Source organism: Gymnoscopelus microlampas (genome assembly GCF_963454915.1).
Source record: "Gymnoscopelus microlampas genome assembly, chromosome: 8".
In the NCBI taxonomy this organism is placed as follows: domain Eukaryota; kingdom Metazoa; phylum Chordata; class Actinopteri; order Myctophiformes; family Myctophidae; genus Gymnoscopelus; species Gymnoscopelus microlampas.
This window is the reverse complement of record NC_139945.1, coordinates 25,672,709-25,691,670: the sequence shown is the minus strand read 5'-3', so window position 1 is coordinate 25,691,670 and position 18,962 is coordinate 25,672,709. Positions and strand designations below refer to the sequence as shown.

At 41.4% G+C, this 18,962-nt stretch overlaps 1 protein-coding gene across 1 annotated transcript in view; it reads left to right on the top strand.

Moving 5' to 3' along the window:
* Positions 1–4,418: 4,418 nt before the first annotated feature.
* Positions 4,419–18,962, top strand: part of ttc12 (tetratricopeptide repeat domain 12) — a gene marked incomplete at its 3' end in the record, with an annotated part of 37,464 nt that continues 22,920 nt past the window's right edge. Inside the window, 6 exon segments of the mRNA XM_084064614.1 lie at positions 4,419–4,695; positions 4,816–4,937; positions 7,555–7,614; positions 9,204–9,275; positions 9,733–9,793; positions 13,018–13,288. Of these exon segments, the coding sequence (XP_083920740.1) occupies positions 4,593–4,695; positions 4,816–4,937; positions 7,555–7,614; positions 9,204–9,275; positions 9,733–9,793; positions 13,018–13,288 (689 nt within the window). The 5' untranslated portion in view covers positions 4,419–4,592.

Genomic DNA, 18,962 nt, shown 5'->3' with positions numbered 1-18,962 from the left:
GATGTGTGTGTGTGTGCGTGCATGCGTGTGCGCACTCACACACACACACACACACACACGTGCACGCTCAGGCAGGCGTGCATGCCTATGCATCTGACGTGTCTCTATTAATCTATTTCATCCCACTCTTTTTTTTTATCTATTTTTAGAATTCACAGCAGACTCAGGGTGTGCAGTGTCCAGGTGAGTGAAGTTCCATCTGCATTGAACTGCATAAACCCTATTTAAAAAGCCATTTAAATTCCTTACAAGGCAAGAAACCATTTATTGCATTGACTGAGCCCGGTGCCCTCCCTGAATATCAAAACTGACCAGCCACTCTATATTGCCAGAGTGGAGCTGCTAAACAGTGTTACTTCTCAAAGACAGTCCAGAGACATGTATTACCTTAGTGTCTGTTTTTTTGATTGATACTTTATTTAGTCAATGTAAACATTACGTGCCAGAGCTTATGACTCCTAGATCCATAAGCTCATAAAGCGGATAATAACGTTTTAAATTGTGGCGATTTACAAAACAAATTAAGTCTTGCTGGGACCCCAATCTGTACTGAAAAAATCACAGCGTTAATCACAGACCCTTATTTAGACCCCTGTGGTCTCCGGAACCGTAAGTGGAGAAACAGTGCTACAGATCTGTTAAGTTGATTTAGAGACCCGTCCCAACACCAGAGAGAAAATCTTTACTCTAATACGGTTGTTGTTTAGCGTCAAGACTCACAAGTCAAGTCTCTAAATCATTTGGCAATGTGAGATTAAGGCCTATTTATACTGAACATTAAGTAAGTACAGATACGGCCAGAGCCATTCGTTCCTTCCATCCATCTTCCTTAGCTGAAAGCTTACGGAGAGGACATGTACACATCCGTATTAGGTACAGGGTCCATTCTGAATGCTGGTATAAAATGGGCCTTATAAGCTGTGTCGCTGTGTCTGGCTATGGCATTAACAAGAAGAGCTTTATTTCATTAAGGTGACCACCAGACAACCCATAGGGGTGTGTGTGTGTGTGTGTGTGTGTGTGTGTGTGTGTGTGTGTGTGTGTGTGTGTGTGTGTGTGTGTGTGTGTGTGTGTGTGTGTGTGTGTGTGTGCCTGTGTGTGTGCCTGTGTGTGCGTGTGTGTGTGTGCGTGCGTGCGTGCGCATGCGTGTGCGTGCGTGCGTGTGCACACGCACTATTGTACACACACTTTGCACACGCACACGCACTATTGTTATAGAGCACATACACACACACATATAGGGTTGTCTGGTGGTCACCTTAATGAAATAAATATAGAGCATAGATATGTATATAGAGCACATACACACACTATTGTTACAGTATAGAGCACATACACACGCGCGCGCGTGCGTATGTGCTATATAACAATAACAGTAGCCTACTAATGTATTACTGGTCTACTAATAATAGCATGGGAGTATACCGTATGCAGTACATAATTCAGTTAAAACGTGAGCTACATGACTACAACATCTTTATTTGCCAAGACCATTCTCTGAGCTTGTTTCAATAACAACAAGTCCTTGTGCAAACACAGAAAGAAAACCAAGCAATAAACTGAGGACTCATTTACATCTAATTTTCCATAATGCATGTCGTCTGAAAAAATAATCATGACATCTGGGCTTCAGCGTGGGAAAACAACATAGTGTGTACTGTATGATGGCGTCTACTCTGTGTGGGAGACTGGGAGTGTGGAGCAATTCTGTCACTCTGTCTCTGTGCTTTGAAAGGTTGCAGCTGTATGCTCCCTCTCCTCCGCAGCAAGATGCAATCTTTTTTTTGGGGGGGGGGGGGTGGCTTTTGCTACTAATATAACTGGTGATTGGAGGTGATTTCCCTACTCTTCTATTGAGAAATGTAGATCCTGTGGTGGGGTAGGACACACTGGTTGACAAGAGGTAAGAAATAAAAACCGGTGCGCTTCCTCTGGATGCCTTCTTAGTTTAGGCAGTGGGTGCTCAGCTATCTATGTATACAACTCAAATCAAAAACCACTCCAAAATAAATATCTTTTATTTATCAAAAATATTTATTAATCTGCTCTGAGGAAGGCTGCGGCCAAAACACGTTAGCGTTCTCACAATAAAATGGGAAACTGAGCCACTGTCTTGCAGTATTTATTTCGGAGTGCTGCTTTTTCCACTTAGGTGGTTTTTGATTTGGTTGACAAGAGGTATTGCATGACACTCAAATGGAAATAACCTGCCTCCTCAAATGTGCTTGTCATTATAAGTAAGTAGTCATACCAAAGACAATAGGTCAAGAGCCTATCCCCTGTTTCTGTATAGCGTGAGGCCGGGGGATGTACAAGTACACCCCCTGCTGGACATGAAGCTATAGTGTGTCACAGGGACTTACCCCCAATCCAACCCTTGATGGTGATTCAAAAGCAGAGAGGCAGGCAGGGTACCATTTGTATAGTCTTTGGTGTCACCCGGCCGGGGATCGAACTCCAACTTCTCAATCTCAGGGTAGACACTCTAACCCAGTGGTTCTTAGTTTTCAGGCCGTGACCCCCCAAAATGATCATATTTGAACCGGGGACCCCCAATCCTGACAAGCACTTGGAATTGTAGGAGTTGAGGCATTACATTTAGTTTGATTCCCAGATAAATATTGTGAAAATAGCCGATCTACAAGCTCACAACGCCTCGAGTTGTAGATCAGTCTTTGCCTCGTTCTTATATTATTTGACAATTTGGCCAATGTTTGACCAGGTTTTATAGTAGCCTATAGTTTGTTGATTACTTTTGATGCAGTAATGGTATTCTTTAAATTTAATTTAATTTATTTTTTCAGGTATTTAAAAGGTCTTTAAGGTCCTTAAAGTGTCACCTAAAAACTGTTAGGATTTAGAAGACATTTTGTAGAATCGGTCTCAGGTCTCAATGGGTTAAATTGCCACTGTACTGTCATCTGGGGACCCGCTAAAACCCACAGGATAACCACAAGCCCCCTGAGATGCAACAATGTTGTCTATTTTGGGCATGTCGTGGAAGGCGAAAATGATTACCCCCCCCCCCCCCCCCCCCCCGTGGAAAAAGGTGGTTGTTTCATGACCCCATGCATGTCCTGTAGCAGCATGGGCTGTGATCGGTCTATTATGAGATGAGACACACACACACACACACACACACACACACACACACACACACACACACACACACACACAGTGTCCATACATAAAGACATACTAACCCTATATTAGTATATTTAATAATAATAACAATAATAATAATAATAATAATTCAGTAAAACTGAATCCTGCACACTGTCTTCACTTGTACTGTACATCACCAAGTAAGAATGAAAACACTGAATAAATCGCAGTTAAACACATTGTAAATGGTAAAATGGTACATGAGGCATTTATATAGCGCTTTTATCGTTTGTGCATTACATTCACCCATTCACCCATTCACACACCGAGGGCAGAGGAAACCATGCAAGGCACCAACCTACTCATCGGGAGCAATTAGGGGTTCAGCGTTTTGCTCAAAGACACTTCGATACTAACTCTAGGGGAGCCCGGGATGGAACTGGGAACCTCACGGTTGCCACTCTACCGGCTACTCTACCCCTGAGCCACTGCATTCCCCATTGTGAGCTTGTAGATCGGCTATTTTCCCCAAATGTTTGCCTGTAATAACATGCATAACAGGGGCACAAATGACCACGTGGTCCCTACTGTATACGAAAATAGACGATCTACAAGCTCACAATGCATTACATTGTGAGACTGTAGATCTGTTATTTTCAGCAAATGTTTGCCTATTATGACATGCCCAGAATAGAGATGCTATGGGTTTGTGAGGTTAAGGATTTGTACAAGTAAATTTGAGCTGAGTTGAGCTCTTTTCGTTGCCAGAACATGATATGCCATTCAGTGAGTGATGACCTGCCATTTTAGAGTGCACCCCCGCAAGCTGTCAGCTATGTGCCCAGACCACTCTCCTATTCATTAGATAAACCTCGCTTGTTAGGTGTGTCAGGAGTAGGACCCAAGTGCGGAAGTAGAGCAACTTCAAATGCAGTGTGAGCTTATTAACAAGGGACAAGGTTAGCGGAGAGGTCTGGCTGGGAGGTTACTCTGAACTGGCTAACAAGAACTGGAGCAGAAGGTCAAAAAACAGGAGTCAGGATCTGGAGAACTCAGATTAGTAGCAGAACACATGAACAACCACAAGTAATACACTTTACAAACCAGCAGAGAGGGAGTGGAAAGGAAGGTCAGTAGGCTACCATTAGACGACTGACGTCATAGATGACTGTCAGTGGTGGAAAAAGTATTCACATTTTTTACTTAAGTAAAAGTATCAATACTGCAATGTAGAAATACTCTGTTACAAGTAAAAGTCCGGAATTCAAAATTGCCTTTGAGTAAAAGTACAAAATAATGGCTGAAGGGGTAAATGTATGTTTTGTAATAATAATGAAAAGTAACTAGTAAGTTTTCCAATAATTTGTGTGCAGTAAAAGTACAATATTTGCGTCTGAGATGTAGTGGAGTAGACACAATTGTATTGAAATTTGGAAATACTCCAGTAAAGTAAAAGATATCTAAAATGTTTACTTATTACACCACTGATGACTGTACTTCTCACCTTTGTAGACCATTTCATGACGATAATGGAGAGGGATGCAGAAGATCGGAGGCAGAGGAGAAGAGCACAAGAGGACAAAGCAAATGGTTTCTGTTCCCCCAAAGATTCCTAATGAAATCAACAGGGTCAAAAGCATGTGTCCTGTCATATTGACGTGCTGTGTCTGTCCTATATCGTATTGACATACTGTCTATGTATCGCCACAGTACTTAAGGACAAGGGGAATGCAGCTTATGCAAGAGAGGACTACGAAACTGCCGTGAAGTATTACAGCGACGGACTGGCCGAGCTACGCGACATGCAGCCTCTGTACACCAACCGAGCACAGGTTGTCCTGTACATTACCTTCATGTTTTAAATGTTGACTTCATTCCCATCCAGGCCGGTCCCCAGCAAAAGTAATTCATTTAGCATCACAATCATTTGAACCACTTTAACCATTATTTTATACTTTGGAATTAAAGCCTGAGGCGCTGGTCCCCTAGGCACTGCCCAGTGGCTGCCCTTAATGGTTAAGATCGGTCAAAAACAGGACATATAGTATTTCCCCTCAGGCATTAACAAAGTTTAACTTTATTATGGCACAATCAGAGGTTGGCCCATGATGTCTAAAACCTCAACACTGTGTAAAAGAGCCGCAGGCTATCGAAGCCAATTTACCCCCAGTGAGTACAAATACACACTTTTGACTTTATAGTTCAGTATTCTGTTATATCCTCACATCTCAGAGGGTTTTATTGCTCACAAATGTGAAATAGGCAGTGAGAAGAAAAACACATAATTCTGAGATATAAAATTCTGAATTGCAATAAAAATGCTCACAATTCAGGCATTTAAATGTTTTACTCAAAATGGTCTTCCATAAGAGGCAACATAAATGAAGTTGCTTTTGTAAACTGTTCAGTCACAAATACAGCCCTGTAAAGACATGTGGCTTTCACAGCAACAGAGATGGTGGAACCAAACGCAGAACAGAGCCTGAGGCAGAGCTGGTCAAGTGCACAAGAATTGAATGACCAAAACTAGGAACACAAGGACGTTACACAGGGAACTCTTGGAACACAGTGTATATACCAGATAAAACTAGGAAACTAGAAGTCAGACAGAACACTGTAACAACATCTAAGACTTCGCAGGGAACACATAAAAACTGATGGTTTATATACAGGATAACCAGACACAGGCGAACAAAACTGACAATCAACACAGGGATAGGCTAGGGCAGTGGTTCCCTATACCTTTTGGCTCGAGACCCAAAGAGAGAAATGTAATGTCTCCCCGGGACGCAAACTAGTGAAAATAGCTGATCTATTATCTTGTAGATCGGCTATTTTCACTACTTAAGTTTTCATAGAATTTATTTTTAATAAATTACATTCTCTTAAAAAATGTTTGAAATGTATTTTGAAGTTCTGAAAATGTTCACTTTATTTTTACTTTTTAAAAATCTTTTGAAATAATAATTTAAGACATTTTTATAAACAAAAGAAAAAAATGTGACCTATAAAAATGGGTCTGCGACCCAAACATAGGCTAACAGGACACAGGCAGAGACAACGAGACAACTAATAATGACAGGGAGGTGAGACAAGCCCTGACGGCTTATCTGGGTTATCCTTTTAGCATTCTTTTGTACAAATCTGTGCCACCGTGCCTTGTCTTTGCAAACTGTTAATAAAGTATTCAATCAATCAATCAGACAAGACAGGTAACAGTAACTAAGGAAAACAGGAAACACTAGGACATCACTACAAAATAAAAGGTGCACAACAAGCGTAAAGTAAAACCCTTACTAAGACTATATTAAACAAGGAAGATACAGTTGACGCACGTTTTATTAATTCACTCCCTGCGCCGAGATTAATTAATTTCATGTAACCATACTTTTTTGTGAACAAGAGACACTTGTCCTCTCCCATTACCCGCAGTCCGTTTTAATTTTAGTGAAACGAGTCCAACGCAATCGGTAAGTAAAGTGACGTTGCGCTACTCTCCGCACACGGCCACCAGTCGGGGCGAACGGTGCATACATGGGGGGCGGACGGTGCGGTCGGATGAAATGTCCTCTAACAAGCACATAAGTTACATTTCTGGCATCTAACTCTCATTGATGCTTCAGTAGAATCCTACGAGCAAATGACCATGCTGATAGTCAAATAAATGTATCATGTTAATGTCGCCTCTGTCTGTTTCCCCAACTTTGTGCCAACACATGCGTCGTTCGCCCCTCCCTGTCTGTAAATGCACCGAGTGGCTTAATGCGCCTTCCGTCCCTCCCTGCCGTCCCCGGATGTTTTGCTAGCTAGCACAAAAGCTAATGAATATTTTTCAATGGAACCTTCTCTGAGAGTTAGCCCACAGATTAGCCTAACAGACAAAATCCATTTAAAATCGGCACCAAATAAAGCAGTACAAATGGAAAACACTCAAATAGGGTATTTTTTACTACGGTGTGGAAATACACAAAAGTGGCTTCAACTCCGCCAATTTTGATCAGAACTGGGAAAAAAAGTGTGTCTGATGTTTTCGACCGAAGACGAAGAGGGTGACGAGATGTGACGAATTTTAAGTGTAGCACGAAAAAAGGTCCGACTTGCAACCGTCCCTCCGCACCGTTCGTACCGGCTCTACCCTACTATGTACCTGTTTTTTTTAGCTGCTGCCAGGGTTTTTTCGATTTTTCTAACCTTTTTAAAGGAACACAGACAACTGTAAAGTAACTAAAAAGAAAATAGGAACACAACAAGAAAACACAACAGAACACAACACGGATCGTGACACCTCTACGCAACACAGATGTCTGCATGTGCGTGGGCGTGTGTGTACAGTATGCCTGTGTGCGTGTGACTTACTTTAGGTCTTAACTTTCGTGGGTCCTATTTATTTACCGAAATACTGTTGCCTACTTAGCATCCTTACACTACTTAACCTGTACCTTCCTGCAGGCCTTCATCAAGCTGGGGAGATATAAGGAGGCCATCCGTGACTGTGAGTGGGCCCTGAAGGTGAGACCTGGCCGGGATCTGGGGGTCAATCACTTAGCTACTGTAGCTCATTCGTCATGGTGTCATCTGATCCATTGTGATCTCTCAGCAGCAGGCTATTTTATGCCCCGCACAGCTCTGGGTCACAGATGCAGGGTTTACATGTCCTGTCCCGAGCAGTGGATAGTAAATGGATACTGTAGCGTTTCATTTGTTTTTAGTGTCATCCTAATTTGGTCTTCAGGCTTGTGTTTATAGTCCTTGACACTCAAGCCAAATAAAAAAACTTTAGTTGAGAATGTTTCACCCTAGTTTTGAGTGATAAATATGTTCTATATATATATCACATGCTGTTTTTAATTACATTTTATGTAACCACATTTCAATCTAATTTGTTTTTAGTGTCACCCTAATTTGGTTTCCATGGCTTGTTTAGTCCTTGTTTCAAGTTTCACTATAGTTTTGCCGATAGTTTTGAGTCATAAATACAGTATGTTCTATACATATCACCTGCTGTTTGTTTAATTACATTTGCACATTTCAAGAACACATTTTACATAAACTCACTAGTCACTACCAGTAAGACTCCCTAATCGGGAGATAAGCGACCGTAGGTCACATGTATACAGAAGAGGGCTGTAACGGCGATTGGTTCCTAGTTGTGTGGGCAATGTATAGTTTTGTTTGGTGGTCTAAGAAATGTGGTGGCAGGCATGTTGATGACATGAGTGTACACATACTGTGTAGTGTGTAGCAATTTGCGTGTTTTTAGGGGCAAAACTGTAGGAGTAGTGGGCAAAAATGTGTTGTGAAAAGCGGCCTGAAGGTGGCGCTAGAAGAGGGCCATGTGAGAAATTAGGGGTGGGGTGTCCGCGTTGCCTTGGCGGACGAATAGGTACCGGCCGCGGCTCTCCCGGACGCTCCTAGCCCGAGTTACGGCATTTTATGTGAGCTGCAGTGGCAGGGGGTCCTCCACTGGGGGCGCCACCACTTTTGCATCCGTTCTGGAGCACCAGGAGTGGGTGGTCCCCGGGAATGCCCCGTGAGCAGCCCCGTGGGGGTGGTCATTTGGTAATTTGTCCACATGTGCTCATTTTTTACACTTGGGGGTCCCCGAGGCAGCTGGGGGTCCCTGGAGCTCCGGGGGTCCTTGGAGGGTGTAGTTTGGCAGGTAAGGAGTGTGTGTGCAAAATCTGGCATGGATCGGGGCAATGGGTGCGGAGATATGAGCAGGGCAAAAGTGTGACGGGACGTGTGTGACGGAGTGACGGGACGTGTGTGACGGAGGGACGGGGTGACGGACGGACACCTGGAGCAGGTTTCTATAGTAAATGCGACCTACGGTCGCAATAAATACATACATACATACATACATACATACATAAACTATTTTCAATCTGTGAACCAGTGCTTCACTATGTATAAAATCATCACCTCTTCAAGTGATTACACACACACACACACACACACACACACACACACACACACACACACACACACACACACACACACACACACACACACACACACACACACACACACACACACACACACACACACACACACACACACACACACATATGTCATGTGTCATCTCCTCTGTGTACCAGTGTAATGAAAGGTGCATCAAGGCCTACCTACACATGGGCAAAGCACATCTGGCTCTGAAAGACTATAACGAGGTAAGCATGATTATACCCCTCATTACAGCTAATCATGTGTCATTGATTCTTACTTGAAGCTTATCTGTATTCATAGCTACTGTACAACTCTCCCCATCTTGTATGTTGCAGCACGCAAATAAATTAAGGCTATTTTCTCTCTGCAATGAATTGAAAACTTAGCACGCAGTCATGGGGGCAGTCAAGTGATTGAGCATGGGTGTATACTTCCTAAAGTGTTATTATTGATCTTTTGCAGATCGCAAATCAAGAGAGTATTAACAGTTAAGTTATTCCATCCCACTCATTGGAAAAAAATGTGTTTACTTCTTGACATCTGCCAAACGTTTAAGACGATGCAAACGTATAAAGTTAAATCCCTAAGACAATTGCAAATTTGTTGCCAACCATTCCGGAAATTGATTTCCTTTTGCTTCATTCATTACTTACGTTACTTTTCTTTATTTTTTTTTTTCAGTGCAGAAACTGCTTTGAAAAGATACTGGAAATTGAACCAGCGAGGGAGAAAATGATAAAAGGTAACAAAAGACAAGGCATGACATGATTTATGGTGAAAGACCAGAATCCATCTTTATCACAGTGCGTTTATGCACGTTGTCTCATTAGAAGCGCTGCCTCGATTCACAACATTCCTTCAAAGATTGTTTGTTTCTTTTAGGAAATAGCGTTAGGGACCAACTGAGAGTAACTTTTTCAGATTTATTCAGACGTACCGTAGTTATGAAAACTACAAACAATAAAACTAAAAACTAGATGGTACCAATGGTGTAAAGTAACTAAGTACATTTACTCAAGTATTGTACTTAATTAAGCACAATATTGAGGTATTTTTTACTTTACTGGAGTACTTCCAATGTTCAGTACTTTTACTTTTACTCCACTACATATCAGAGGCAAATATTATACTTTTACTCCACTACAATTATTTGAAAACTTTAGTTAAGTTAAGTTAAGTGGCACAATCGGTGGCACTGTCGCCTCACAGCTAGAAGGTCCCCGCCGGGGACGCTGTGGGCACTGGGGGCGTGTCTTCTCCTTCGCGTCATCAGCGCCCATACCTTTAGGTGGGGTTGGCGAAATGGCCTACTGTGTGGAGTTTGCATGTTCTCCCACGTGTCTACTAGGGTAGTTAATACCCTCACAAAAACATGTAGTAATCCTGGTCACTATAACGCCTCCCCCATAACAACCGGGGCGCCTGATGGAGGGGAAAGGAACTGGTTGGAATAACATGGTACTTCCACGCGCTACGTCCAACCGGGGAATCTCCCCCCTGTCAGGTGACAAGAAGCTCAGTTGGCTCTCATGCATTGAAGGAGGCATGAGCTCGGCTATGGGCTCCCTAGGCTGGCGGGGGGAGTGTAGCGCCCAGGATCACTTAGATAATTGGCACAGGGTGAAAAAGGGTTACAAAATTGTGGGATAAAAAAATATATTTTTTAAAATGACTTTAGTTACTATTTACTAGATTTTGATTATTATTACAAAACATACATTAACCTTGACCACTTCAGCCCTACAGTATACATTTTGGCCATTTGAAAATAGCCGATCTACAAGCTCACAATGTGTTGCGATGCGATGCATTGTGAGCTTGTAAATCTGCTATTTTCAAAAGATTTTTATTCATTTTAAAAGTTGTGAAATGGGACATTCTGTATAATGAGTAGCTACTTTCTACTGTTGGTACTTTAAGTACATTTTGATACCAATACTTTTGTACTTTAAGTAAAAGTACAAAAATGTGAGTACTTTTCCCACCACTGACTATAGTACCTCAACTGAATGTTAACATTCAAGCTTTTCCAGCACAGAGTAGAAAGTTCACAAGAACAGAGCAACGTGACACATTGTGAGTTTGTAGATCTGTTATTCATGGCAAATGTCCCCCCCGGAATACCCAGCTAACTCATCATCATCAAATCATGCCATTTCTCTGGCGTGACGAGGTGTCCGCGCCTCGCCGATTGGAGTGTCCGGCCGTCGGGACCCGAGGTCTCCACGTGCCGTTCTTGCTCATCGTTTACCCGGCGGGCCAGCGGTCCACTGATAGCGGCCGAGTAGCGTGGCGCAGTCGCATATGACCACCTCATCCGCCCTCCTCACCTCCCCTTGTCCTTCCCTCTCTCCCACATATTTATATAAACACATTTAATAAAGCAGCACAGATGTGAACTTAGTTATTTTTATTTATTAAAATAAAACAGAGCCCTATCAAACGCCTTCGGAATTGGAACACCAATTGTCGTAACTGTTTGGAAAATAACCAATCTACAAGGTCACAATGCGTTGCAAAGGCGGCACGGTTTGAGCTTTGTAGTCTGGTGATATGCCTGGAATAGGAACGGCAGGCTGAAAGTGGTTAATGGGGGTGTGCGAGAGAGAGAGAGAGGGAGAGGGAGAGGGAGAGAGGGAGAGAGGGAGAGAGGGAGAGAGAGAGAGAGAGCTGCTCTTTTGTAATAATAATTATTTCTTGACATTTTCAGAAAAGTTTGGAAAAACATTCACCTATAATGGACTTGCCCAAGCCAGCGAGGCCAGGTTTAATGTGGTTAATGCTTTTGTGGCATTTGTGAAAGCAAACCACAGGCATCAATGTGGAGTTGGTTCTCCTCATTGCTGCTGTAACAGGCTCCGCTATAATGAGATGGCTCTTCACCAGTTGGAACATTGCTGGTGCAATTTTCAATCCAATTTGCTTCCACCATTACACACAAGTATATATATTTTATTTATTTATGTTTTATTTATTTATTTTTACCAGAGAACCTGCTGTTTGCTTCTATCTATCATTTACGGTCCTGCTTTTCTACAGTGGTGGAAAGTAACTACGTGCATTTACATTTTTACCATTGAGATAATAGAGCCTGTCTGCTTGCTTATAGGGGATGAATTTAATCTTGACCGTCAGGTCAAAATTCGTATCAGATCCTGTGTCTAGAGACATGACCTTTGACACGATTTAAATGTCTCAATAGAAGAGCAGGGAGACTAAATACAACCACCCCAATTGTATAAGTTATATTAACATACTCTTGCACATATTGGACAAAATTACATGTATTCATTAAATTATTTTGTTTCGCTTAAGCAAACAATCTGATTATAATCTCCACCACTGTTTCAATCCAATTAGCAGTTTGCTTCCACCATTACACCTACGCTTTGTGGTACTGTTTCCTTTATTTTTTAAATTATTTTTAACCAGAGCACCTGCTGTATGCTTCCATCTATTATCATCTCTCCTGCTGTTCTGTTGTCCTCTCTCTGCTGTCTGGAGGATGGGTTCATTTAAGAATGCTTTACAACAGGAGGCTCTGTGGGGGAACACTATACTTTACCGCTATAGTTAGACACTCAGCTAATCCGGAGCCTGTTTTCCTCTCAGCGGAGCTTCTCTTGTCCCTGTCTGACTTCTTCTTTCATCTCTTTACAGCACTGTGACCCAAACAGTGGGTGGCGGACCATATTTTTATGGGTTGCCAGTTAATATCACCTTTTTTCCTCTCCTACATTAAATGATCATTTTAATAAAAACATTGTTTTTAAATAAAGAGAAGAAAATCACAACTTTATCAATTAAAAACAATTCCAACAATAAAATCTAATAACTTCCATGAATAAAAAAATAAAAACGTTTAAGTAGTGAAAGGGGGGAAATAGTGAAAATAGCAGATCCACAAGGTCACACTACGTCACTTCGTGTAACGCTGTGAGCTTGTAGATCTGCTATTTTCACTAGTTTGTGTCCCAGGGGCAAAACGTCTAATTTCTCTTTTGGGTCTTGAGCTAAAAAGAAACCCCTGCTGTACAGAATACCTAACCCATGCCGCTATAGAGGAGGAGAGAGAGAGGCAGGAGAGCGACGCCAGAGCAGAGCCTGACAGCGGAGGAGGAGAGAGGGCCGTATCGGTGCCCCTGCTGCTGGAGAAGCAGTCCAGGTCCGGGCAGCAGACGCCGGTCTACTACTGTGGAGGAGTGGAACTTCTGTCACAGGCCATCACTGACTGTGAGTGAGCTCTGTTGGGACACCAACTCCATTTCCAACTCCCTTCCTCTTTCCAAAATAACCTAAAGCTCTGTTCCTCACTTCACCCGTTTCTTTAATGACATTTTTTACTCGTGACCCATAAACATGGATCCACGTCCCCCAATTGGGCTCCGACACATGTGTTTGGGAACCACTGCCAGTGTTTGGGAACCACATACTCCTATACACTACAATTTAATAATCCATACAACATTAAACAGTGAAGCCCTACCCAGGAGTGCTTCTCCCTAGCCCTTGAACAATGCTGCAGTAGCAGCAGGTAAAATATTGGCGATTTAGGAAATGTATACTTCACTATTTATGTTATGTGTCCTTCTCCAATATCCAAAACAAATAAAAATGAACTGAACTGAGAGTTCTATATAATGTAGAGTTGTGCGCAGATGCTCAGTGCTACTCGAAGTGGAAACTATTTTATTCTGTTCAGATGCAAGCAGTGTGTGACCACCACCACCACCACCACCAATGTCAGTTGACTGGACATATATTTCATTGGTTACCCTAGGCTCAGTCCATGTTGCCAGAGTTTAGTTCTTAAAAATAGCCTTTTGTCTGTGGTGTGTGTGTGTACCCACCCGGAGGCTAATAATACATGCTAGGGGATGGTGCATAATGTCCTTACAGGGAGATGTCACGACCCATTGCACTCCTGCACTCACCTTATACAGTGAGTCATTGTGAAGTGCAGTTGAAGTAAGGTTCATGAGGCACCATCTAAAGGCCTTATTTTCTGTCATTGAAAGGGCATCTGGCACCTTGAAGGCCTTGCAGGTGCCGATCGATATTTTTCGAGTGCACCCTGCTTTTGCCGTGAATGTCACAGCTTTGCTGCTGTGTCATTTTGCACGGCAGTGTGCTCAGAGACGAAGACACACATGACACGCATGAGTAGGGCTGCAACTATTGATTATTTTCTTAGTGATTATTGTTTTGATTACTTTTTGGATTCAATCAAATACTTAAAAAGTGCATGTTTGGGGTATTAAGTTAATTTTATTTGTATATATTAACGAATCAACACGAGAAAAAAACTATTTTTTTTCCTAATTGAATCAATAAATTATTCTGATAAAAAATAAAATCAATTATTTAATTAATATCTATATAATTTTCTATTATCGATTAAAACGACTAGTTCGATTAACTGTTGCACCCTTATAATTTGAGATAATCACAATTAGTTCTTTGCATAATCGTCATAATCATTTCCATGTTGAAAAATTATCATATATTTTCATTCTTTTTTTTGTTGGAAATCTCAGATCTACAAGCTCAAAATGCGTCGCAATGCATGAGCTTGTAGATTGCCTATTTCAACTATTCATGTTATTAATTCATAATAAATTTATTAAAGTAACTAAATTGTGTGCGTTATTTGTCATATCTTCCCTGTGCATCTTTTGTTTATAAAGCCTAAAAGTCAAACAGAAATAAAAATTGTGTTCATAATGTTCCAATGTTCAACGATGCAATAATTTGAGTGACAATTAATGGTCATGTAAAATGTCATAATCGTGACAGCCCAAGCCAAGGAACAGGAACAGCTGTGTGAACATCTGTTGTTTTCACCAAGTGATGCGAGCATAAATTGAGTGTAAAAGCTGCGATCCGTAACTTTTATGTCCTACCCTAGATTCAAACCCTGGTCTCCCACGTAAGAGACAAAACATCTACCACTCATTCAAGACGGAATCCTTGCTTGGCCAAGGGCAGATATTTATGGCTCTCATGACCTTCAGGCAGTACTACCTGTCAACCAGTAGGTTTCCTACCCGGGGTGTAAATGTCTCAACGGAAGACCATATAGACTGTAAAAGAAAATATGGACGAAGGGAACCGTCACGTGACCCATTGGTTTCTACAGACCCGTTCTGAAGCCAGTTTTTCGGCGAATTCAAATCCGCCATCTTGGAACTTCCGGTCCCAAAAAGCAACCGGATGGCTGCAACCTCAGCGAGGGCAGGTCTTCACTCGGTAGAACCAGTAGAACCCTTAGAAGCATACCCTACTTTATCATTAATAAACTAGAAAAAGTGCTCCTCGGAGCACAGGTCTCCGCAAGGTTAGAAGACGGCCTATAACAGGCCCATGTGAAAAATGTGAAAGATTTGGGGCAGAGGTTCGGAATTGGCATCCAGGGAGTGTGTGTGCACAGTTTCGTTGCGATCAGGCCAACGGTGCCGGAGATTAGCTGTTCACAAACAGGTAGCTGTTCACAAACAGAAGGACGGACGGACAGACAGGGTGCAGCCGGGTGAAAACTGTTCAAGAACCTGGTGGTGCTGCTCTGGATACTGTGCTAGTGCGCTAGGCCCCCTTGCCCGGCCGTGGTCGTTGTAGGGGGTTGAACAGTTTGTGACTTGGGTGGTGCCTGTCCTTGATTTTGTTCTTCCGTGTGAGCTTCAATTCCTCTCCCATGCCGCCTGTGGAAATGTAGGGAGACACCCTCCAACCACTGCAGATGTGCTAGTTATGTTGTATTAACATACTCTATCGTATCATTAAAATAAGATTCCAGATTGCAGCTGTCACACCCTAAAGCCCAATTTTTTTTGAATTATTAATGAACTGCATAGTTAATGCTGGTCTGTAGGGCATTGACCGCCTTCTGTCCCATAGTAAGTTCAACCAGTCAGCACATTAGATAGAGGTGTGTGTTTGTGTGTGTGTGTGTGTGTGTGTGTGTGTGTGTGTGTGTGTGTGTGTGTGTGTGTGTGTGTGTGTGTGTGTGTGTGTGTGTGTGTGTGTGTGTGTGTGTGTGTGTGTGTGTGTGTGTGTGTGTGTGTGAGTGAGTGAGTGAGTGAGTGAGTGAGTGAGTGAGTGAGTGTGTGAGTGTGTGAGTGAGTGAGTGAGTGTGTGAGTGAGTGAGTGAGTGAGTGTGTGTGTGAGTGAGTGAGTGAGTGTGTGAGTGTGTGAGTGTGTGTGTGAGTGAGTGAGTGAGTGAGCGAGCGAGCGAGCGAGTGTGCTTGCGTCCGTCTGTCCGTCCGTCCTTTCTGCAATGGTATGGCCAGCTCCCTTCCACCACCACCACTTTACTTGACCAACCAGATGTGGTATAAGTAACTAAGGTAGAACTAGTTTGGTATTCAAAGTTTACTTAAGTACAAAAGTATTGCCGTCAAAGTATACTTAAAGTACCCAAAGTAAAAGTAAAGTACGCATCATTAAGCAGAATGTCCCATTTCACAAGTTTACAAAGGCATATAAACTGCACAAAAATCCGCTGAAAATAGCAGATCTACAAGCTCATAACGCATCGCAAAGCGACTCGTTGTGAGCTAGTAGATTGGCTATTACCTTTTGTAATAATAATCATAATCTACAAAGTCATTATTAACTAAAGTTTTCAAATAGTTAGAGTGGAGTAAAAAGTACAATATTTGCCGCTGACATGTAGTGGAGTAGAAGTAAAAGTTTTGAAAATCGAGAGTACTCTGGTAAAGTAAAAATACATCAGCATTGTAATTAAGTACAGTACTTGAGTAAATGTACTTAGTTACTTTCCACCACTGCCAGCTGGGGTGGTACTGTGTAGTTTCCAGATGAAAACTGGGAAAAGAGTTCATTATTTTGGAGAAAACACTCACATACGACCCACAAGGACAAACAATGTACCTGTAGGCTAATTGTCATGCAGGTACTCTCAACTATAGGTACCCACGCACCGTACCAATGTTCCGTCCTCTGCCTCGAATTGTAACACAGCTTTCGGCATAGTAATATCTAAAGAGCAGTGCTGGAAAGTAACATTGTAATGTTACTGTAAGTACATTTACTTACAGTAAGTAAGATTTTCAGGTGCATATTTTTTACTTTACTTGAGTATTTCAAATGTTTTATATACTTTATGCTTCTACTCCAGTACATCTCAGGCGCAAATGGTGCACTTTTTACTCAACAACAATTATTTGACTGCTTTAGTTACTAGTTGCAGATTATTATTACAAAACATAGGCCTACAGTTAAGCCCTATTTTATATTTTGTCTATTGGGAAATAGCTGATATACAAGCTCACAACGCGTTACATTGCAAGCTTGTGAAAATGTTTGATGAATTTTGAAACAATTGAGTACATTTACTTACTGTACTGTAAGTATATTTTGATGCCAATACTTTTGTACTTTCATTGTAACTGGTTCTTTTTATTGTAGTATTAATACTTTTAGTCAAGTAAACAATCTGAGTGCGAGAGAGATGGATTCTGAATTGGATGGTGTTGTACTAACTGTGAGCTGGTGATGCTTGAGTCCTTAAATTTGACTTTTGCAAACTTTTGCAACCCTGCTTAATAACAAAAGTGTCATGGAAATGCTACAAGCTCTGGTTTGTAATGCACAACAGCTATTTGTGCTCAATATCCTTATCCTGATTAGATAAAAGTCCCATTCTCTGCAATCCATATACAAACAGAAATGTATAATTTGCAGGAGGTTCAAGTTAATAATTCACATCTATCTCAGAAAATGGAGAAGGGTAAAACTTGTTCGTTTTACAACTTAAGCCCTAAATATTTCTTTTTGACAAATCTTCCCAAAATAGGGATGCCAGAGTTAATGTGGTAAACATAGTTTTTCGTTTTTGATATTTTGACTTTTAATCTAATTTCAATTATTCAAAGGATAAAACGCAAAAAAGCCAATGGCTTATTTCCATTGAGGTCCTTTCTCATGTATGTGGAAATATGTAGTGATGATGAATGAAAGGATGAGTGCGTGCGTGCGTGCGTGCGTGCAAGTATATGTCCAAACATCCATTGGTACATGATATTGTCCTTGTGGGAAAAAGTGTGGGTGAACCTTCCACACTGGGTAAGGGGAAGGGGGGGATAACTGAGGAATACAAAAATACACTGTAACAACTCGTCTCTGTCAGGCAGAAACCTTGTATCTCCATATTTCAACTTCTTTCTTTCGTAAATTTAGATTTTGTACGCCCTCTCCTCAGTGATTTTTTGAGTGCTCGCTTGTATAATAATAATAATATTTTGTACTCGTAAAAATAATTTGTATTTGTAAACACATTTTGCATTTGTAAAAAAAATATTTGTACTCGTAAAAATAATATGTACTCGTAAATAAAATATTTGTCTTCGTAAATAAAATATTTGTATTCGTAAATAAAATATTTGTATTCGTAAATAAAATATTTGTCTTCGTAAAACAAAGTTTTGTATTCGTAAGATAAAAATGTGTGTTGTAATTGTAGAATTACATTTACAATGAACATTGTGACCAGAAAAAAACAACAGCTTGCTCGCTCGAAGATCTGTTCTACGGATTGCAAAACTTTATTTTTGGCACTCTGCACTTCCGGGTCTGAGCCAATCACGTGAGGCCTTTTCCACTACCCAATCATAAAGCTCCATAGGTCTCCATGGCAACATGGCAAACAGGGTTGCCATGTTGCAACCCCAAGAGTTTTAACTGCAACATAATTCCATTGCTCAGGAAATAAACAACGGATTACAATACTATAACATTCCCTTTAATCAGTAACATGTAGGTGATACCTATGTCTATCAAATATGGTTTTATTGAAAGGCAATCAAAGGCTAGATCGAGTTTAGAAAGCAAATAGGTCATGTCTGGGGGCCTCAGTGCGGCTGCAGAGTTTGATTGAGTGTGAGACTAGGACC